A 23178-nucleotide genomic window follows, 5' to 3' on the forward strand; every position below is an offset into this window, starting at 1 on the left:
TAGTATGGAAATATTCTTTCTGATTTTAGAAGATATAACAATTAAGGGACTGGATATATTTATTTACATAAACTTTCAAAATAATTAAACACCTGAGGGTAATATTAAGATATATGAAGCAGCAGAAGATAAAAAATAACTGCAAACATCAAAATACAGTTTTACATTTCATTTGGTACAATAAATTTGGAATGTATCAGCAATGTAATTCTTACATTAGCGCATCAGCATTGAGCTGTCACACCCAGTATGATGCTGGAACAGAGATTAAAAACCTATTTGACAAATGTCTTTTCCACTATCAGTGGTACTTGATAGACGTAGGTGTTACAGAATGCTGTCCATTATTTAGTTATTTGACATCAGATTTAAAATACACACTTAAGTGTATCAATACTCAATCAGTAAATAAAAATGCTGATAAAGGAAGATAATTTAGAAGTGCAATAATATGGATATATGCCTTATCTCATGAATTTCATACCTTTCTTTAACAGCAATGCTGTCTCAAACATACCACCACCACCACCACACCAAAACCACCACCAAAACAAACAAACAAACAAACCAAACCAAACCAAACCAAACCAAAACCCCTACAAAACAAAACAAACCAAAACCCCTACAAAACAAAACAAAACAAACCAAACCAAACCAAACCAAACCAAACCAAAATAAAACAAAACAAAACAAAACAAAATAAAAAACCACTAAGAAAGGTCAGCATATTACTGTGAGTCATGGCCCCAGAATTACACCTTAGCATGAGTGCTAAGCTACCAAATAGAGTGAACACATTAAAATATGTTGATTTAATGTGTCTTGTTTAGCAATCTGTTATGGAAAAATCAGCCCTGAAAAATGAGATACAGTGTTAGAACTGATGCAAACATACCCAGTTTCAACTGAGAAATATGCTTTAAAAGCATCAATTCATTGTTAATGAGCAATTAAATTAGAAAGACATAGAACAGCTTTCAAAAGTAGTGCAGTTCTGGAACAAAAATTAGTCATTTTGAATTAAGGGATTCTACCCATAACAAACTAATGCAATTCTGAGGCTTACCTGTCATTTCTAGAACACCAGTACTATTGGCTTTTCCTCGGTTATTTTCTGCAAAACAAGTGTAGCGACCTTCATCCAGCTTTGTGACATTGATAATTTCCAGGCTCCCATCATCCCAGATACGTATGCTATGGAAAGTGTAAAAAATACACTAAAAGAAATTAGATTTTATATTAGAAAGCAATGCTTCCTGTAGAACTGTAGTAAGTGAAAGAACAAACCACAAACATAATTTGAAAGCTCACACCTAACTACTGGATTTATAAACATGCCTACAGTAAAAAATATTTAAAGGGACTGTGGCATGATTAGATATCTCAGATTGCTGTAACAAGAGAATGTACTTCTATTCACTTGTACTCATTCAAGTATTTTTCTTAGAGTTTTATGGTACAATTCAGTTCTTAAAACAGACTGGGTAAAGTTGCATATCCTGCTAACTCTTTGAATATCCATACTGCCAGCAACATTTTGGTATATTATTTTCATGAAGTTGTACATTTCCCTGTCCCTGAAGTCTGCAAAATGGAGTATCATCCTAGATAGATTCATAAGGTTACATTTTTAAGGCTCAAAGTATTCACTAACAGTCCATACTAACCGGCTCCCATTTACAAGCAATTCTGTTCCTTTGCTCCAGGAGAATTTTGGCTTAGGAGCAGCTTTGGGCTTGCATTCAATGATTACACGGCCTCCTTTAGCTGCTAGGATTTTCTTCTTCATAGGGTTCAGCTCAAAAGTAGGAGGTGAAGCTGAAAGCAAAAATTAACACAAATACTACTGTTAGTGGTTTTAGTGCAAAACAGAATTTGTTTGCAACATACAACAAATGAAAGAACTATTGAATTGTTTACAAATGTTCATTATTCAGACTAGTGGAAAAATATTAATGATACAGAGATGTACTGGGAAGTACAGGGTGATCTACAAGAAACACGAAAAATCATTACATAGTTCTGTGCTGTGTTACACAAGAGGTTTCTTTCTATTGATTTCTGAACTTTCATCTGAGTTTAATCTAACAAGATCAAAGTCCACTGAAAGTTCCTCCCTTTCAAAAGGCCTTTTGATCAGCCCTAATAAAATTCAGATTCCTGGAGATAAATTTCTTTAACAAGTTGCTCACTCAATCATAATTCCAAAGAATAGTTTGGTTTACTTTTCAGTGGTTTTAACCCTCTCTACAAACTAAAATTGTGCCCTTATTCTTTGTGGTTTTGTTTGGCCAGCTGGTTTTAGGTGCACTCTCAGATGTACAAGAATAGAGACATGACAGTCATAAGCACAACACTTATGTCTCTGAGACAGATCCTTGCTCATTAACTTGCTCTTTATTTGAAACCAAATAAAAGAAAAAAAGCTTTTAATTATTTTGCATCTTGGCATCTTTAATCATGCCAGAAAGTGTGTGCACAGCCTGAGGAAATACGGCTATTATTTCATTACAGAAGTACAGAGCAAAACTCTGACAAATATCCAACACTGGATTTTGAAAATGCACATATAAAAAGTGCTCATTTTGCGTAGACCAAGCTGGTAGTGAGTACATAGTAATGGAAGAACAGTGTAGAATGAAGCACTGTTGTGCAATGGGTTGGGATGAGCAAAAATGAAAATGCTCCTTAACCAGTTTTGCAAGCTTAAAAATGTAGGCTGCAACTCTGTGTGCTTCATGTAACTTCAGCACTATGAGTTCCTCTGAGGAGGAACAGCAGGGAACAAGTATCATAAATACAAGCGGAAACCATGCCCCACAAGCTGGTAAATTTATTCCTCAAGTTGTCAAAAACCAGCTAGATGGCTCAAATAAACCCCACCTCACCTAGACTGAGAATCCTTAGTTTCATCCTCACAAGAATCTGTTACCAAAGAGTATTTGCAAATATGTTTACTTCTGTCATACTCAACCCTGAAATAGTAAATAAAGAGTCCCACTGACCCACAATCTTCAGTTCAGCGTTTGCATAAATAATTCCATGCATGTTTTCTGCTATGCACTGGTACATGCCGGCATCGTCAAAGGTCAGACTTTGCATTCTTAGTTCACCTTTCCGGAACTAAAACACAGAATTGATAAAATAACAAGATATTAACATAAACTATATAAGCTGAAGAACCCACACCCATCCACATTCTTTCTTTTTTTTTTTTTTTTCCCCCTTTTTAATGACATTGGGTTCACCTTCTTTTAAAGAAAGATTCATTGTCATTCAATACTTAAGTTTCTGGAAAAGGCCTAGATGAGTGTCAGTAGACAAATTTACTCTCTAGTCCCCTGTTATCATATCAGTGCAAACACTACTGATTCAGAAATAAGAAACAAGGAATTAAATTTATTTTACGCACATAAGCTTTGTTATGACATGCTTACTGGTTAGTACTTTCTGTTGTTACATCATTGTACAACAGGAAAAAGCCAAACCAAGTCCCAGTGAGATAGGAGATTTTCAGGAGATTCCTCTGGGAGATAGTACAAATTATTTTTTATTACTTTGTTTTAATAGAAAAAGAAAAAAACAGTCAATCAAAATAGCTAGTCAAGGTGGGATATTTTGTAAATTACAAACAGATGTCAATCAGTTTTTGAAAGATCATGTTAATGTATTCTGTTTTTTTATGTGAAAATCAAGCTGAAAGCTTTAACTCTTGTATGTAAGTACATTGGAGTGCATGGAGCAGTGGAAGATTAAGAGAATAGTACTTAGCTGAAAAGAGAAATTAAAAGAAACATATTTACTGACTGTTTAATGTGAAGCTGTTTTAATCACATTTTATACAAGGAATCTTTGTTGTGCACTAAATGAAATGCTTAATTACTAGTTATCTGATTTAGAAACAAATTATATTTTCAAGGCAATTAGCATATTTCTGCTATCTTCCATTTGGAAATCATCTTATCTTAGTAACACACAGCATAATCTGGTGTACTACTGGAGATTTACCCACTGCGTTCTGCAATCCAGTATGCAGACTTTGTTAGTGAAAGCCAAGTTCAGTGGGGACCAGCAAATAACTCACTTGTTAAATTATTTGTCTGCAAGAACTACCAAAGCTAGACAAAAACATTGTTTTTCCCTGGTTTAAGCCACCTCCATATATATAGGAGATGGTGATATCTCTGTTTTCCCTCCAACATCATACATTTTTCTTAAGATATACAGTCAAAAACCAAGCTGCCTCACTGTCTTTTTTTGTTTGCTTGCCAAGATAAGGGTCACCACAGCTCAGCAGATTCAGAGCTGCATTGTGCCCTTGTACTCTCTTCTTTTTTAGTGGCTTCTCATATAGTATGAGCAATAGACTTTGAATACACTGTTGAAATGCCTGAATAGGTTTTTCTCAGAGAAGTTGGGAATGTCTCATCCCAGGAATTGTTCAAGGACAGGCTGGAAGGAGTTCTGAGCAACCAGGGCTGGTGAAAGGTACCCCTGCCCATGGCTAGGGGGTTGGAACTAAACAATTTTTAAGGCATCTTCCAACACAAACCATTCTGTGATTTCATGGTTCTAGAACGGAAAATCTACTTTATTTAAACCAAATATCCAATGTAATAGAATTAAATTATCAAACAGTACTTCTTTAAAAGTCTTTTAAACATCACCTAAACATTTGCAACACTCTGTGTCTAGAAATAAATGTGAGAAAATACAGGATATAGAAAGACTACTGATAATTTAAGAAATTATCCTTATTGTCATGTCTGACTATTTTGACATATTTTTAAAGAGACATTCATGTTTAATGTTGTAAAAAGGATTAATTTTAAAGTGAAGCTGGTAGACATTTTTTTATCCAGAGAGAAGAGCATTTACTTAAACAGGCCTGGAGAAAAAGGGATATCCACCTTGTAAACATGTGGTCAAAAGTTTAGTTCATAATTCAAAGCTGAATACTAAATAGCCTGAAGAAATAAGAGAATACTGAGATGCAGCTTTAAAAAATAGATTTAATGCCTCATGCAAGTCGCATCAGCAAATATTTGGACCATTGTAATTAATTTTCCTTTAACCTTTTAATAATGCATGCTTCAAAAAACTGTTTCCATGAGCAAACCACTCAAGCCTGTGTTACCTACAGCAATACACTCACCGAGGCACCATTCTTCAGCCACCTAATTGTTGGAATAGGCTTGCCCGTAGCTACACAAGGCCAGTACAGATCACTGCCTATATCCCTTTCTGTGTCATTGATATGTTCTACCCACTCAGGAGCAGCTGCAGAATAAAATACATAAGACATTGTAATTACAGCACATACATATTTAATTAGCATTATTTTATATTAATTCCACTGCTTTTTCCATGATACTTAAACAGGCATCTCAAATGATAACTCAGCAATGCACCAGCACAAGAAAGAAATAAGGTATTTTTTTGTTTTGTTTTGTCTTACAACATAGATTCGAAAAAGCTTCAAACTATTTCTTATGAGAAGAAAATATGGAATTGAAATAATAGTTCCTGAATGACAAAAGACATAAGATATTACCACTTATATTGATCTGTAGATTATTCAGTGTGGAAATTACGCAGTAGCACTGTGAAAATGATTGTTAAATGACATGAAATTGTGCAAAACTGTACGTATGGAAGGGATCTCCAAGAAATTATTCTCATGGTCCAAAGAGTATATGTATGAAATTAATATTGAAAACAGTCCAGTATATTTGCATTTGCTAAGCAAACAAACCAATTTATAAGCTTTACTTATTATAAGCAGTAATAATTTTCCCACACTGATTCTGAGTTTGATCTACTGGAGTTCTAGCACTTAACTGAGGATCCTAACTCAGAAGATCTTCTGTACAGCCAATGAAAGAGACATAAATCTTCTGAGGGTGGTTCAGATGTTATGTGTGACCTATTCATGTCATGATTTTGTGGCATAAACCTCAGACAAGAAGCCAAGTTACTTGGGATGATTTCATTATGAGCAATTGGTTACCTAATTTAACCAAATGCATAAAGGGAAGTGACGGAGGAGGAATAAAGAACTGTGCATAGCTAATAAGACAGAGAGCTAAGACAGAAAACACAAACAAAATGAGAGAACAAGAAATCCTAACAAACCTAATGGTGTCTTTTATTCCCAGACGTTCTTTCACTTCGAGTACTATAAATTAATTTAATTTACATTATACATAAGTTTGTTAACGCAGAACTGTCAAACTGTATCTACCATCTATCATAATCAGACAAATTGAGTAATCTTCCAATTAATACATAAATATCATGCCTGACATTTAACGCAAGAATTTTGATACTGCTCTATTAACTTGAACAGCAGTGTGTGAGGATGATAGTATGAATCAACACTGACACCAACTGTGAAAACATAGATATTTTCAACATAAGTAAAGCAACACATATCATCAAGAATAAAATTGTTCTTCCTACCTTGTACATAAACTCTTGCTTGATGTTTATCTTTTCCTTTATAGTTTTCAGCTTCACACTCATAAAGTCCTTCATCTTCATACTGAATATTGAAGATTTTAAGAACTGCACCAGACATGCTTATCTCAGCAGAGGCTGGCAAAGGTTCAAGGTATTTACTCCATCTGAGTTCAGGAACCGGACTTGAAAAGGTACAGTAAAGTACAAATCAGCGTGTTCAAGAACTGGCGGTTAAATTGCAGACTACAAAAAGAGCATTTGATCATGAAACATGTATTTTCACTCCCTGAAATATGAAAGCAATTCGTGCTGTACAATAACTTTAAAACACACTTACTTTCCAAGAGCAAAACACTCCAGTGTCACATTTTGCCCCAGGAGAGCGTATGTGTCCTTGAACTTCACCTTGATATCAGCAGGATATACTTTTGCTCCTAATATAAAAAAAAAAAAAGATTCTAAGAAAAGGCATGTCAGAAAGTTACACAGCTATTAAAATTTCCACAATTCAATAAAACTTTTATTAAGATTCCAGACAAAATTCTTCTTTACACTGAATAAGCAGCCTGTCAATTCATAAAGTCTGACTAAGCACTGAACTTTTACTAGTAAGGCATAATTGTTTTACTCAGCAACTAGTTATCTTTCTCTGGATGACAAACCCTAACATTTTTTCCAGAATTTCTATTTGCATTTGAAGCATGATGATGGACTCTGTGTGTGGGTAGACAAAAACCTGTCTGTTTTCCATGGGTTTTTTACTTGATATAATATTTTGAATTATTTTGAATTTAAGCTCAATTTTATCTCAGTAAGGGTATGAAGGAGCTAGAGCAAGCACATCTGCAGTTTAATGAGTGCACAGGGATGTAAATGTAATCAAATTTCCCTACTATCAACCCCTGTAGGAACCCTCTTGCAGCTCTAGATGAAGATGGCAGTGTGAATACCAGAATATTTGGTCAAAGATCATTAATTTAAAATTACATGCATTCAATCAGTAATATGGAAAACTGTACAGATAAAAGGGTCACTGAAAAATTGATAATCAATTTATGAGAATTTAGTCACTGACAGTCTGAAGTGGCAAAGGGAATTTGGTTCCTATTTGGAAAACATGCAGTTTTCCTGAAGAAATGGTGACAAATAATCCAGTAACACAAAGCCACAGAGGTGTTTTAGGAGACTGACCGTGAGACACAAAGCTCTTAGGCCACCGTTGGATAGGAAGTTTCATCAGGGGAAAGGGATTATCCTCTTTCATGGGGGATTTTCTAGGGGGAAAAAAGTAAATCCTGAAGCTGTTCATCAACATTTACATGAAGTTTCTGCTTTACAGCCATACTCCTTTGAACCAATGCCAAGACTAGAAAAGATATTGAAGATTTTGGGATAAGATCAGGGGCTTATCACATAAAAGAGATGGGAATTCTGGGAATAAGAACTCTGTTCTCAGTGTTTTGGAAAGAAATTTGAGAATTAATCCATGGAGATTTCTTTCAGAAAGTTTGCACTGTGGATGGGAATGGTTTGTACTTTTGCATCTGAAATACCAAGTAACATTGTGCAGTAAACATTATTACTTGCCATATAATTCCCCTTACAGAAAGGAAAGTAGGTATGAACTAGGAAAATTATAATACAAACACTTGAAATGCTCTGCATAGTATTTCCAATAAATACTTACGATCAGATTGCGGAATAAGTGGAATAAATTTACTGAATACACTCTTTGTTATCGAAGGGCTGGACACAAAACATGAGTAATTGCCCTTATCTGATGCTTCCACATTTGCAATGTAGAGATTGCCATTCGTCTGTGACACAAATCGTCGTTTATCCAAAGCAATGAACACTGGGAACTCATTTAGAAGCCAGCGATAACTGAGGTCATCTGGAGGAAAATGTTTTAGTCAATATTAAAACCCAATACTATCAGCTACTTAAACCAAAGAATACTGTCTGCATATAAATCATTTGAGTCTGATTTCTAGGTTATAGATCTTTTTTTTGGAGAGGCAACTATGTGAGAGAAATTTATACATCTTTATGTGTATATTTATTTTTACATATCGATTTACATTTATATTACTGTGTCAGCAGCCAGCTCATTCCTGTCTACACTGAACACTGGGGCACTGCTGCTGTCAGGGCAGGTTACTGGGGACCTGTGCACACCTTGTCCTGGGCACAGCCATCCCACAGGAACTGGAGTGGAATGGGATGGGACAGGACGGGACGGGACGGGACGGGATGGGATGGGATGGGATGGGATGGGATGGGATGGGACGGGACGGGACGGGACGGGACGGGACGGGACGGGACGGGACGGGACGGGACGGGATGGGATGGGATGGGATGGGATGGGATGGGATGGGATGGGATGGGATGGGATGGGAGAGACAGCTGGGTCTTGACCTTATGCAACTAAGAAGCTGGGAAATTTTCACCAGTCTTGTGATTTAGACAAAACCTTAGAATATTTTAACTAGTAATATGTCTCCCCTCTACAGTTCCTTGCAATGCTTAAACTGAGCATGACAACTAAATCGTTATTCCATTTTACAAGGTAGAAGAGATGCTAACAGCCAATTTCACATCTCATGATGGAACTCCAGATGCTTGAGATTACAGGTATGATCCCTGCAGAGCTCTTCAGTAGCTAATGATGAGAAAAAGTCACTTCCAGAGAGTAAATAAGCTCATCTCTGACTCTCTGGGGGTGCTTCTGCTGTTCCATGATTTTAATAGAAGCCCATGATCATAGCAGTTGAGGTGACTTTACTAGGTGGAATGAATGGGCAACATATGGTCAACAACAAACACATTCAAAACAGAAACCTAACCTAAGTGGTGCTTCTCAAGCAGCACAAAAGTTACTGTTTGAGTAAATAGAAAGGACACTTGCAAAAATAAATATTTATTTATCTTTTGCTCTTGAGACATTGAAAATTAAGCACTTTTAGCTGAATTACCTGGGTAGTGGTAAGGAGGCTCACAAAGAAGCACTGCTCCAACACCTTCTCGCACTTTAACCTCATAACGTTCTTCAGGCGGAAAGGGATCCAGATCTAGTTTTTAAAAAAGCAAGGGGAGGAAAATAGGGATTTTAAATACAGTAACTTTTTATTATTATCATTACTTTCAGTCCGGTAGAAATTAGTATAGAAATGCATCAATACATAGCAAATAGAAACTTGTTGACCCCTAATGCCAGTTTTGCTTATTTGTCATTACCAAATGAATTTTTATTTCACATTATTTTTGTCATCATAATTGTAAATGCCAGGGGAAGGAAAAAAGTGATGCAGACTTTATCCCTAAGAGTGGTTAGGTTTAAAATATTTTAATGAGTTTTAAGGCACTGGATCTATAAACTATGTACAGTATTCTCAGATGGACTAATTGACAAAGTATATGAGAGAATGTGGGTTTTGTTCCACAATTTCAGTAAACTTGACAGCAAAACAAAATTACAGCTGGTCAAAACTTTTGAACTCTTCTAAATGGTGGTTGACATTTTTTAGTCAGTTTATGCATAAGCAAAAGAAAAAAAATACACTAAAGATCAGGTATTTTTTATAATAATTTTAGCAACTATATTCAGTTCTTTACAAACAGTGATTGTAGAAAGAAATGTTTTTATAGGTGATCATTAAAAAGGAGAAAGGAAGAAATACAACAGTATATAGAAGAATGAAAGCAGGTGCTTTTTTTTACAGATATGTATCAGTTTTCAGATATCTTTTCACTATTCCTTACCTCTTTGCCCTATTTTAGTTTACATATTGAAATACTGTACATTAGGGTTCTGTTCAGCATAATTTTTCAGTACACTATCAACATTCAGCTCATGCAGCCAGTGAACTGGAAGGCTCTGGAAACATGCCTCAGACTCTTTGGGTTCTATTTTCTTCATGTATTAGGTTTATTGGTTTAATTTTTTTATCCTATTGATAAAAATCCTATTCAGGACTGACACAACTGAAGCCTGCTTGAGGTATAAATAAATATCCCATAAATGGAATGTTGATGTTTTCTCCATCAAAAGGAAGTAACAACCTGGCCTTCAATTTTTTTTCTAGAAGATACACTAGGTAAATACAGACTAAGACTTATCAATGATGATTTGATGCACCAGCTCATGACAGCTTCTGACTTTCTCTAATATTTGTGGTCCCACATTCTCACAACTATCAGAAAGCTGAACTTTTCAGTACATGTTTGATCTTACACAGCAAGGAATGAATTTCACTTATGGAGGCTGGTTAAAGACAAGGGGCACCAAACCCTCAGTGTCAGGGCACACAGGGCTTTGTGAATGGACCCCAGTTAGAGTGGATTCCTTTCTTGGGGGATTCCCTTTTTTGCCCTCTGATGATAAAATATATCTGGGGAGAAGGTAACTTAAAGCAAAATCAGACAAAAATCCCAAACACTGTCTTAAGTCCATAAAATTCTGCATTACTCTTCATTTAGTACATCACTTTTTTACAATTCACGTATTTGGTGATATGCAGTTCTGTACATGTACATGTCTTCACAAGACTAGCTCCTGACTGTCAGAAGCTGACAGAAATTTCCCCCAGAAGTTTTTTTTCATTGTAGCCTAGGAGTGGGGACATAATTTACTATCAAGTGCTGTTCGTTCCTCCTGCAGTTGTGTTTGCACTACACCTCATCACCATATGCCCTCACTTGAGTCTTTCATCTGTGACTTTTTCCCCTCAGGTCCTACCATGATTTTAAAAGAGTCTGGACATTATTATCTCCAGATCTGGCTCCATGAGTCTCTTCAATTAATAATTCAACAATAACTCACTGGGAAGGTTGTAATGTTATGTCAGCTGAATGCTAAATATAAAATGCTTACAAAGTTATTTTGTGTCAATCTCTGCAGACTAAGGCACTTAAGGTGCTGTTTTTACAGAATAATACATATAGAGCACATATTAGCAGAATACACTGCAGTGTAAAACATTGGGCATTCCTAGCTAATCATAATTTTTCTATATTCTGATATAATCAATGGCTTACATCCAAAACTCAGAGTGGCTTCACTGCTTCTGACAGTTCCAAACTCATTTGTCACTACACAGACGTATTTTCCAGCGTCCCTTGATTTCTCTGGATTACTGATAATGAGTCTGCCTCCCACCATACTGTAGCGCTCCTTTGTTAAATCAATATCCCAGTTGTTGAGTTTCCACCTATTAAAAAAGAAAAGCCAGATGTAAGATTTTTCCCCAAAAAGAAAACCTGGTAAAAAACATGATGTGAAAAATAACATAGATTCTGACAAACTATGCAGGAAGTTATTAATATACTTCTATGCAAGTTTTACGTTTTCTTCCAGCAAAAGGCACAGATTTGAAGTCCAGAAATCTTTTAAACATAACAGTGTCAGTTCTTCCTTCTTAGAGATGTAACTTAGCTAAAACAGTTGTTCACCAAGCAGTATGAGATACTTGAGATGACTGTGAATGAGCAGCCACCATACACATGGACTTTAAACCTATCTCAAATAAATATCTAAGGCCAGACTGCATAAAAAATATACTCCCTCTGCACTTTTAAAGTATGCACTAATGAGAGACTTTTTTAAACCTGCTTCAGATAATGAAAATGTTTTATAAAACATAACATGCCAGTAAAGTCAGTGCAAAAACTGTGGTATGCTTCATATAAGACCTATTTACTGCTACTTCAGTAAATTGCAGGAAACTCTTCCCTTAGTTATGGTGAAACCTCACAGCCAATATAGTGAATTACGGTAATTTTCACTTAAGAAATTAAGACGTTAATTGGCGGCCCAGTTCTGATCGATTTCTACTTGTATTAAGAAATGTTAAAAACCACGGAATGGGTACCAGGACTCATGATTTATATTTGTGTCTATTACTAAGTCCACAAGAGGGAGCCCGGTTACCTTAGAAAGGACCTGCCTGGTTCCTGTGCACAAATCGCAAAGATGCAACTTTAATACATTTAAAAATCATCAAATCATTTCCCCATAAATATTTTCTTTTTTCAGAAGGTAAGGTTAGGCATTAGTATTTGACAATGATAACACACACACCACCTATTCATTCACTATTGAAGATGTACCAAAATATGCAGAGTTCTCATTTGGAAGTGGAACTTGCAATTGCCATAGAAAGAAATAATAGTAAGAGTGACATTAAAAAACAAAAAAAAAAAAATCTAATTAAATAGAAGAATTTTAAAGATACAGAAAATAGCACTTTGATCTGATAGAATGCTAGAGGTATCACTTCAGTCCTGTGAGACATACTATATGTCTGTGTTAGAAAAAATAAATATATCCTCTGTTCAGAAATATCTAGGTATAAATGTCCTGAGGACAGCTCATCCTGCAATGAAAATGGCAGGAAGGACTTATTTACCTCTGAGACAGAAGAATTTTGGCTTGATAAATGTTAGATGGCTGAGATGAAGATAACATATTGAGATATACTATATAATGTGTCAAAAAATAAGAAAAATGGCCTTATTCTGTACTGCAATTATCATCACATCACCTATCAGTGCTAATTGTCAAATCTGTACCTAGACAGAGAAGCTCTAGAGGTGCAATGCAATTCTTTGAGAGTGATTTTGCTAGCTCAGATTTTGCTGAGCCCAAAACAGATAAAGGAGAATGTCAAAATTTATTTAGAGACTGTAATAATCTATAGATGGTGTGTTTGCAGTCTTGGGAACAGGGTTTGTGGAGTCTCTGGACCAGCTGGAAGGGATGAGGAAATACATCAAAGGGTATCAAATCTTAGTATATGTAATCTCTCCACACTTTCCAACAAAATGTCATGTAGCAGGATCATATTCAAATGGTGGGTCTGTATAGGGAGGCAACCTGTTAGCATCTTTTAAAAAGTGGCAATGAAGATGAAATAAGCTGCTTGGATGGAGGAATACCAGAGCTGACCGCAATATTAAAAGAATGCAGATTAAAAGAATGGCCAGTAGACTTGATAGGTTTTTCTGTTCTAGAAACCAGTCTGGGAACACACATAAGTGAGTACTGAGGGCAGGTCATAGGGTAATTTACTGAAATGGATCTCTTTTGCTGGTAAGATCAGATTGTAATTTAGTCACAGTCTTAATACTGATAGTCTTAAGTACGTTTCTCTTTACACAATGAGCAGATAATGGCTAACAAACTCATATGAATGCACAACAAAGCATTGCCTTCTACAATAATATAAATATTGCGAAAGAAGTCATGTGGGAATCTGTATTAAAAGTAGTTTCTGATGTTTATTCAGAGCAAAGTTTTTCTTGTCTTCAGTAGCATAGCTGACACATTTTTGATCACTGCTCTGCAACACATTGGATGAAAAATCAACATGGGATGTAGAATAACCAGGTTCAACAATCAATACTTCTCTTTTCAAAGCAAAAGAGAATAAAAAAAAGCCATTCTGAATCAAAACCAGCAAAGACTCAAATCTCAGTCAACCTGAGGCTAAGATAGAAAGGTAACCTCTTTTTTTTTTAGTTTACATATGGATCAGTGTTTCCTTCAAAAGCTGAAAATATTTAACATAATATTGTGTTTTTAACACGGATTAGACATTTTGGCAAATCAAATCAAGTTGGGGTCTTTCTCAAAAATTGCATATCTCCCCATTTTTTCCTGTCTTGAAGACTTTGCTGCAACCTTGTAAGACAGTCAATTATTTAATAACACAATTTGAAACAGCTGCTGAATCAAACATGCAAGATCTGAAAATCAAAGCAGGAGATGTTACCTGTAAGTAGGAAAAGGAACTGCTCGAGCTCTGCAGTTCATTGAAACTTGTCCATCTGAAGATTCTTCTGGATAGATGGTATCAATAGGTTGCTCTTCAAAAACAGGTCCATAACCTTTGTTTCCTTCCTCTGAAAATAGAACAGAGTTTCAAATTAATCACTTTTTAACTAGCAGTCAAACTGAAGACAAACTTGCATCACACATTCAAGAATCAAAATGTGAAGGCAAAATAGTGACTCACCCGAAGTTAAATTCTGTGTGCTTCAGCAAAACTGGAGCGGTACGGGTAACAAAAGTGCTGTCTGTCCTTCACTGACTCCTGCCTTCTGAGAACCAAAGTAACTCACATTCTGTTCCTCTAATACTACCTTTTGTGCCTCCCCTGATGAAATTACTTATTAGTCACTGTTTAGGCCAAATGTAGAGATAATTAGGAACTGAAGATATGTCCCTTAGAAATACAGTGAGACCAACTTACTTCACCAAACAGAACAAATTCTGATCAAAAAAGTCCACATCCAAAACAACTACTCATAGTTATTCCTTATCTTATAACCTAATCATCTCCAATGATTTTATGTATTCAGAAAGAATCTTTTTTACATCAGACCAAAAAAACCACCTTATGTTTGGTATCAAAGCCAAAAATTACATTGTTTCTATATCACACCTGTCTTTCCTTTTAAGCTGAGATATGTATTAGCCTCTACACTCCAAAATACAATTTTAAAAGGTCCTACACTGAAAATAATTTCAGCTTGCAAAGCCAAGCATTTAAAGGTGAATAAATGTAAAATGGGTTTGAACACAAACTGTGGTTTGTGATCTTTATCCTTCATTTGTGGATACTGTTGTAAAAGTTGGTAGGGTCTGCCAACCCCTGCTGCACCCTCTTCTCCTTTATCTCCTCCAAGCATACAAGGTTGCTATTTGGGGTCTAAGAAGCAAGACTAAGGGCAAAGGTGGAACATTCTGGGAAAATTCTTAGTAAATCTAGGATGTAACTGGAGTTTTTTTCCCTGTAAAAATGTCAAATATGCATTCTAGGTACAGAATGACTCTCTGAGGAGGCAGTGGATGCTCCATATAGATAAAATTTTGAGACAACACACTTGTCTAATTCTCACAGGTCTCTACCGAGACTGAAATAACAGTATGGACACTTGTAAACAAATTCATGGGAGAACAAAGGTGAACATGACTGCTAACGGGTTCACTTTCCATTCAAGTTCAGAGCCTGGCACCAAGTCCTAGAGATGCCAGAGACTTGTGAAATGACTGCAAGAATCTTCTAATACAAGGGAAACACAAAACAAACATAATTTTTAACTAATAAGATCTTCAGAGATGGCTGAATAATTTAATTCAAAAGCCATGGTTATGGATGGAAAAATCCTAACTTTTTGCAGTAGTGTCTGTGCTGACTATAAAAATTTGCTACATATCTTGTAATTTAAAAAAAACCTTCTCAGATAAGTAAATAAATTGGCAATGTAAAGTATTAATGTTCTTTAATAAAATTATGACTTTGTACTCATTCCCTTAGAAGTCCTAAAGTTTGGTCCTAAAACATTTTAGACTAAATTAGACAGTTTTTAGGAAACCTATAAAAGAAGAGTCTCTCTATATATGTAAGGAATGTGAATTATACCAGTGTAAAAATACCATATATGCATAAAACACTCTTTCTGCAGATATCTTTTTTACTGTTTCTAAATTCCCTGTTCATAGATGGACACTGGATTACAGCACTAGAAAAAGACTGCAGATAAAAAGCAAGTGCCCTTTCAAATCTGGGGAAGAAAAGTCACCATTTCCGTTGAGGACAGCAGCAGGTACAGAAGACACTGTTACGCTCTGAAATATATGGTCAGGCAATTTAATTTTAAAAAATTAATTAATGCAATGAGAATTGTTTCAAAGAAGCAAAGCAGAACAGCTAGAAAGGCAGAGCTTTTGAACAATGGTCTGTTTTTTTTCCATATTTTAAAGCACAACACAATGTAAAATTCTACATACTGCTAGACCAAAAGAAGAACTAATTTCAGACCGCAAAGTCAAGATTCATGTACTTGCTCAGAGACTGGAATGACTAAGCCAGAAACCTGATGGCATGTTCTGTGCAGTGCTTAAATATGAATACAGAATACCAACAGCCTCTAGCAGCAAATAGCCATATCATATGCAGCTGACTCTTCACCTTAGGACTCAAATGATGTTACAAGAGCACTTAGGCATTTCATGGCATGCATTTTTAATGCTGCCAGCACTATTAATTATACTGAGGGAATTCCTGCTTCTCACACCTATCAAATGTGCTTTATAAAGGCACTTCTGCTGAAATCTATTATGAATTTGGTTTCAGGTGTCTGTCTGAGCAGAATAAGATGTGCACACTGAATTTCAGGTGTGGCAAACAATAAACCTTTCATTCTCAGACACAATAATATGAAACAGTACATAGGAGAAAAGAGAAGAGAAAGGTGTCATGAAAAGATCAGCAAGAAATGTTCCCACTTTAAGTGAAGTACCATGACTGTGTGACAAAATTTGGAGGGTGACAAAGGGAAGACTAAGAGTACAAGGAAAAGCATCAGCTCACTGAAGCTGTTCCTACATGAAAAAGAGAAGTAGAGAAAGAAGAAGAAAACGGATATACTAGGCAAACTGAGGACGTGATGAAGCACATTTCCTATGTTTGGGTCCTGCTTTAGACAAGAGGATGGACTATATATGACCTCTCAAACAGTGCCCTATGTTATGGGTAAATTTCTTGTGATTTGTATTTTAAATTGGAGCAGAAGCTATCACCTGACTATTGGAGGTACTCTTCAGTGAATACTGAAACCAAGACTCAGACCTTTAAATAGTGCTAAAATGTATTAGGAAGTCTGTGCAAAGGTCAAGAAAATCTTTTCTCAAGTGATGAGATTATGGATCCTGTACAGGAATCTTTCCCTCTGGAAGGCGGTCCTGTCATCCATTCTCTGTGACATTTTCTAATGAGTCCTCTTTTATTTCTGCTTCCTGTACACCTATCTATTTCCCTGGCACTTAATATTGCCAAAAGTGGCTGCCTGAGACAGTCGCTGGGTGTGAATATTGATCTACCCGAAAGTGTTGTATCCAGTTACATATTTTAACATGAGAAGGGACAAAGATCTGTTAACATGGTGCATGGCTAGATTAACCTTGAGTGCTAAAGGATGCTGAACGTAAGAGCCTTGGAGTCATTCATTATCAGTTTAACTAAGCTGTCAGGCTCTGCATTAGTCTTGCAAGACCAGAAACCATTTGATATTTCTTGTACTGCTTTCAATATGTTAGAGAAATGAGGATCCACTCGTGTCTGAGAAGCTCATGCTCAGAAACAAGATGGTCTGGGAATGAGCCAAAGTACCTCTACCAGGTGTGCAGGAACATAAGCAGTGCACTTCCACATTTCTGAGCACTGTGATCACCAAACACATTATGGTTATTTATTTATGAGTGTGAAACACTTGACAGTAGCATGAAATAGTCTTCTAAGATCCAAGCAGGGATAAGACAGAGAAGGTAAACAGGTATTAAGTATATCGAGTATATTAATCCACTTCTTTTTTTTTTGGAAGAAAATTATCTCTCTTTAGAGAATGTGAATCATTCTGTATGCTGTGATAAAAAGCTTTAAATAATGTAGATTCTAACCCTTACTTCAGAAATGCCTTCTTGAACCTACTATTCTGGAAAATGTCCAAGCATGAATAATTTAAGGTTTGGGGGCTTGATTGTTCTATTTACTTCTCTCAGTCATGTGGGGAAAGTTGTACTTGGCGTTCATGGGAAGCTTATGTGCTGATGCAGTGATGTGCTCACGTTAAAACACTTCATAATGTAGTATCATGATGATGGAGAAGAGAGGGGCACATCATAAATGTAAGTCATCAAGAGGCTAAAGGAAAATCATTTTCGAAGAGCCAGCCAGCACTCAAACAGAAAAGGTAACCACTCCAGCACTCTCACTTCATATTATATGAAAGACTAAGATTGTTTTGGGGAAGGCTGCCTCTATTTTTCAGGACCCAAAGAAGCAAGAGAATTACTTCTATATCCTATGTGCCAGTGAGGACATTGAAGAGCCACATAGTTAATGATGTAGTTTCTCCTTTATAACAAGTTTCAAGTATGAAAAGCTTCAGCCTCTGGCAGAGCAAGTTTCTCCACTTGTGCCTAATAGGGTACAGTTTTCTGGTCTTCTCATACTGCTAAGAGGAATGTCAGCCAATACCAATTAATGTATTTTAAACATATTCCCATTTGCTTATTCAATATTTAAATTTTTAGGTGGTTCTTCCTTAAAAATCTAAGTGTTACTTCAAAAGTGACTGAAGAGCCCAACATGTTGATCCCATGGGATTTGCCAGTGACCAGCAAATTAGGGTTGAAGTTAAAGTGCATTAGTTATTCTGCACAATCTCCCCACACAAGCCCTCCTGGTGCATATGAAATACCAGCAACACACTCAGAAATTCAGCATGCTGTCTAACAGCATCCCCATTAAAACAACTGCCTTGCACTGAGAGGTCTGCATCTTATTGGCTTTCTTGTTTCACCAGCCTTCTCTACAGTTTCAGTTCCTTGTGATTTTTGGAAATTTTGTTGCCTAAAAAGCAGAAGGGCTTTTAACATTTTTACCCCTGAACTATTGCCTCATTTTGCACAATTCAGAATAGTTTACTAGAGTGACAAGCTGCCTTCTAAGGCATGATCTGACCTAAACTCATAGATACTGTCTGGCTTCTCACTATCAAATCCCAAAGCAAAAAGTAGAACAGTTTTATGAGAAATAAATCATCAGAGGGACATTTTTCACTATGGATTCCTTTCAAAGCCAAATGTAATCTACTATTCATTAAGCACAATAAAATACAGGGTCTTTACAGCTTTTGATTAGTCTTTTGCAAGAACAAAACAAGCTGTAGCTGAAAAACAGTCTTAATTCTTTTGGTGATAGGTTATTATCCCAAGTGAAGATACACTTTAGTTCGCTGATTTATATGGAAAGTAGTGGATAACAGAAAAGTTTGAAATTCAGACTTAGCAACAGGACAGGAATCTAATGGGGAGTCAAAGGCAACTTGGAAGAGCACTGGAGAAATGTCAGGGGGAAGCGAAGAAGAGTCAAATATTATCAGTAATAGGCATGAAATAAGTTTTTTGGCAGTGGACTGACAATCACTGACATGTTCCCTGAGGAGTGATTTGCTGCTCTCATTTGCCTTGCACTACTCAAAGTGCACTCTGAAAAGTAACCCTTGTAACAACTGTCTGTTCTATCAGTAAGTTGAAGACCAAATTATTTATGGCTTTTTCACTGGTTTATATCTGCAAGACTACATTTCAAGCACTAGTTTACCTGGAAAATAAATACTTCTCCTGTCTCATTGCAGAAGATGATCTCTGCCTATACCTCTGATGCACTGATTCATAAAATCTTTGCTTCCCTTCAGTTAAGTAAGTGCACATTCACCACTGATGAGAAATAGACAGTCAATGCAACAGTTCTCAATTTCTGCCTTTGATTACCACAAAATAGAACTGTCTGAAAAAATTAAGGTGCAAACTCCAAAGTAAACTTTAAATTTCCTAAAAAATTGTGTTTCACTTTGGGAAATTTTTTTAGAATTTTCTGCAGTGAGAAGAAGAACAATTTGAAACCAAATAAAACACCTCAACTTATAGAGTCTCAGAATACCTGTCATCACTTCAGGCCCAATTCTGAACATCTCAAATCAGTGCAGCTTCAGCTTGCCAGCTCTCTGTTTCCCAAATCCTTCTAGCTGTTAAAGTCTAAAAGCTCTTAACGCTCAGTCAAATACATGAATTCTGAATACTTTTAGTTTTTTTGGCTGATATCTTTGAATTTGGGGACACCCATAGGGTAAGGCATCTCAAAACACAATGTATCTGCAAGCTATCAGTTTCCTGGGTCCAGGGTAGTTAATATCATAGTTCGTCTGTTTAGGGAGCACAGACCGCAAAAACCTAGACTACAGAGTCCCAGATGAGTTTGCCGAAAGCAATTTACAGATTAGAAGCACCCAGAATTGTGGATCCAGCACCACAGAAGGCAAGAGGAGACAAATATACTTGCAGAGAAAGTGTGTTTTGTTAAAAGGTGCTAAAACAATTTCTTAAATACTCTGCATTCAACATCTGCTTCCAGTTAACTGGTCTCTTCACTCTGGAATGTGGTCCGTCTTTCTATTTAAATGAGAACTCATGCTCTTTACTTAGAAACTGTCCCCAGTTTACATATTCTCCCTTACTGTTGGCACTGCCAGAGTTCCCCTTGATATCATGTGTGAAAGAACACCTCCAACTTGATCACTCTACTTGTGCTCCTTCCTTCTCTTCAGTATCTTTCACTTTTTAACCACACTGAGAACATTTCGAAGCAACCCGTTATATTTCATCTTGGTTACTGCAGGTACATATTTTCTGGATACAATGGCGTTTTCATTGCCAAGAAATATATTCAAAAGGAAAATTTGCTAAGACTAACTGCAAGCAGCTCTCACACCCATTTGAAAGGAGAAAGCCTCCAGCAAGATTCAAGCACTGGGGCTGAGTAAAGACTGCAACACCAGACTTATATAACCTAGATGGGTGCCATAAACCCTAGATGATAGAAGCAGATTTTCTCTGCACTCAAAAGGTTACTTAATGATTTATGCAAAATAGAGCAAGTCCAGGAGCAGAGAGTGTGTGCACAACTCAGCCTTGCAGTAATACACTGGCTGTAACAAACACACTATGATTATATAAAACTAGGAATCTTCCACATTGGAGGGCGGTGCCATACCTTTAGAGACGGTCACAAGTCTTAACTTTGGCTTTTGATGTAAAATGCAAGCAAGTATTTATTCCATACCATGAGATAAGATAGGAAAATTCTTTGAACAGTAACAGCACTATTAGAACCTGCCCTGGATTCACAATCCTTCACACCAAAGGCTTCTATCTTGTCGTGGAATCTAAGAGTGCCAAGAACAGTCCAGTGAGAGATCAAACAAGCCTTGCTATGACAGTGTAAGTGTGTACTCAGGCTGCACGCAGTGTCACGATAGCCCCCTTTATTCTTCCTATGTCACTTTGTTGTGACCCTCATGGCACTCAACCTTCCAGTGCCATTCTCAGGCACTTGCCAGCAGCTATGTTATGGTGCCAAGGTTTTTTTTGGCTAATGGGCACAACAGTGATGTGTATAATACACAATAACATTAATAATTTGATCCTGCCTGTCAAGAAATTACCTGAACATTTTTTCATCTTGATTGACTCTTTTATCAACCAGTATCCAGCACTTGTTTGGCTACTGCAGGTTTTGTTTGATGTCAACAGGTCCAGAGCAAAAGCATGTGTGTAACATTACTGATAGCACTTCACAGTCTTTTTTGTTATTATTTTTATTCTTTCAGGAAAAGACTAGTATTGAATTAAAATGGTGAGTTTAAAGTTGTAATTTTGGTGCTATCAGCAAGCCTCATATCTTAACAATGAAAAAACTCTTGAAATACACAGCAAATATATTGTGAAGGTATTGATTTCTATTAGATATCAGTAAATTCTCCATCCAACTCAGACATGGAGTATAGAACAGCATTCAAAATTACAGAATAAAATAATGTTTCTGCTAAACCAGAAATCATCCCTGTGAGTTCTGGACTCATTTCTTAAAAGCAATGAGCTTACATCACAATATAAATCAGATTTTTTGACTCAGTAAAAAGGAATGCAGTCTCATGGTAGCGGAATTGAGGCAACGCCTGAGAGGATATCCCAGATCAAGCAAGTCTGTGACCTTCAAAGTAAGGAAGGATCTAAAGCCTACCTTGAAATGAACCAAAGCATTAGTACACAATGTTGGCACTTTTCAAATATTGGTCAATATTTTGTGCATGCTCTGTTTATACTAGCCTAAAATTAATGCCAGCAACTAAAACCCAGCATTCATTTAAATTGGCATGGAAATCTGAAACAAGCTTTACAAATCTCAAAGTTGTTAGGAACAGTTGGAATCTTGCCTTTTCCCAGACCTCCCTCAATCTCTCAAAATAGAACTAGAATTTCAATTGCAAACATTTCTTTAAATGCAGATGCTACAAATACGACTCCAGAATGTTTTATTATCTATGCCCCACATCTCCTTATGAAAAAATTTGTCATTTTTAATAATAAATTGAAGTCAGAATATGTAGAACTGTCCCACTGTATTATGAAAACTACCACTACAATGGGCTTCTGAAAAATTATGAGATTGTGTCAATAATATAGAATTTTGTTTCTCATTATTCTAAACATGTTGATCATCTGTGCACACTAGGCAATTGATATACCTTTTACAATTTAGAGAAAGATTTAATTCTGTATATCAGATTAGACAACGCCAAATTTAAAGTCCGTATCTGTCTTTTTTCAAACTTTTTACTATGGCAGGCAGTCTAATAAATATGCTTCCTGACAGTTTAATTGTTCACATTAAGTAATTTGGTGTACCTGCACAAATAAAATAAAGCCATACAAACATTCTAATTGTCCTTGAAACACATAAAACTAACAACAGTTACTTTAATGAATTAACACAGGAGATCATCTTACCTGCCAGGGAGTAGACAAAACAAGGTGTAATAAGATGATAGATGAAAAACCAAATGGATATCTTCTGTTCTGCCATTATCTCAAAAGGAATTGTGCATTGCAATACCATCACTCAGAGCTGTAACAGAGAAAGAAGAGAGCGTGAATAATTCTGACATAAGGTTTTATCCCATATCACATTTGGCCTGGCAGATTTTGTGACTAAACTGAATACTTTAGAGTTAATATAAGAGAGAATCTTTTGAATAATAATTGGATCATCAGAATTTCTGGATTAAATCAATTATCTCTATTATTCAGAA

At 36.2% G+C, this 23178-nt stretch overlaps 1 protein-coding gene across 1 annotated transcript in view; it reads right to left on the minus strand.

Moving 5' to 3' along the window:
• LOC131573483 (contactin-1) overlaps positions 1 to 22974 on the minus strand; it is a 77068-nt gene extending 54094 nt beyond the window's left edge. Inside the window, exons 1-11 of the mRNA XM_058827481.1 lie at positions 22877 to 22974; positions 14235 to 14364; positions 11500 to 11672; positions 9438 to 9533; positions 8150 to 8356; positions 6800 to 6896; positions 6463 to 6644; positions 5156 to 5280; positions 3006 to 3123; positions 1668 to 1818; positions 1067 to 1194 (exon numbers count right to left, since the gene is read on the minus strand). Coding sequence (XP_058683464.1) covers positions 1067 to 1194; positions 1668 to 1818; positions 3006 to 3123; positions 5156 to 5280; positions 6463 to 6644; positions 6800 to 6896; positions 8150 to 8356; positions 9438 to 9533; positions 11500 to 11672; positions 14235 to 14364; positions 22877 to 22952 — 1483 coding nt within the window. The 5' untranslated portion in view covers positions 22953 to 22974. The remainder of the gene's footprint in view (positions 1 to 1066; positions 1195 to 1667; positions 1819 to 3005; positions 3124 to 5155; positions 5281 to 6462; positions 6645 to 6799; positions 6897 to 8149; positions 8357 to 9437; positions 9534 to 11499; positions 11673 to 14234; positions 14365 to 22876) is intronic.
• Positions 22975 to 23178: the final 204 nt, after the last annotated feature.

The sequence above is a fragment of the Poecile atricapillus genome, chromosome Z, assembly GCF_030490865.1.
Source record: "Poecile atricapillus isolate bPoeAtr1 chromosome Z, bPoeAtr1.hap1, whole genome shotgun sequence".
In the NCBI taxonomy this organism is placed as follows: Eukaryota; Metazoa; Chordata; class Aves; order Passeriformes; family Paridae; genus Poecile; species Poecile atricapillus.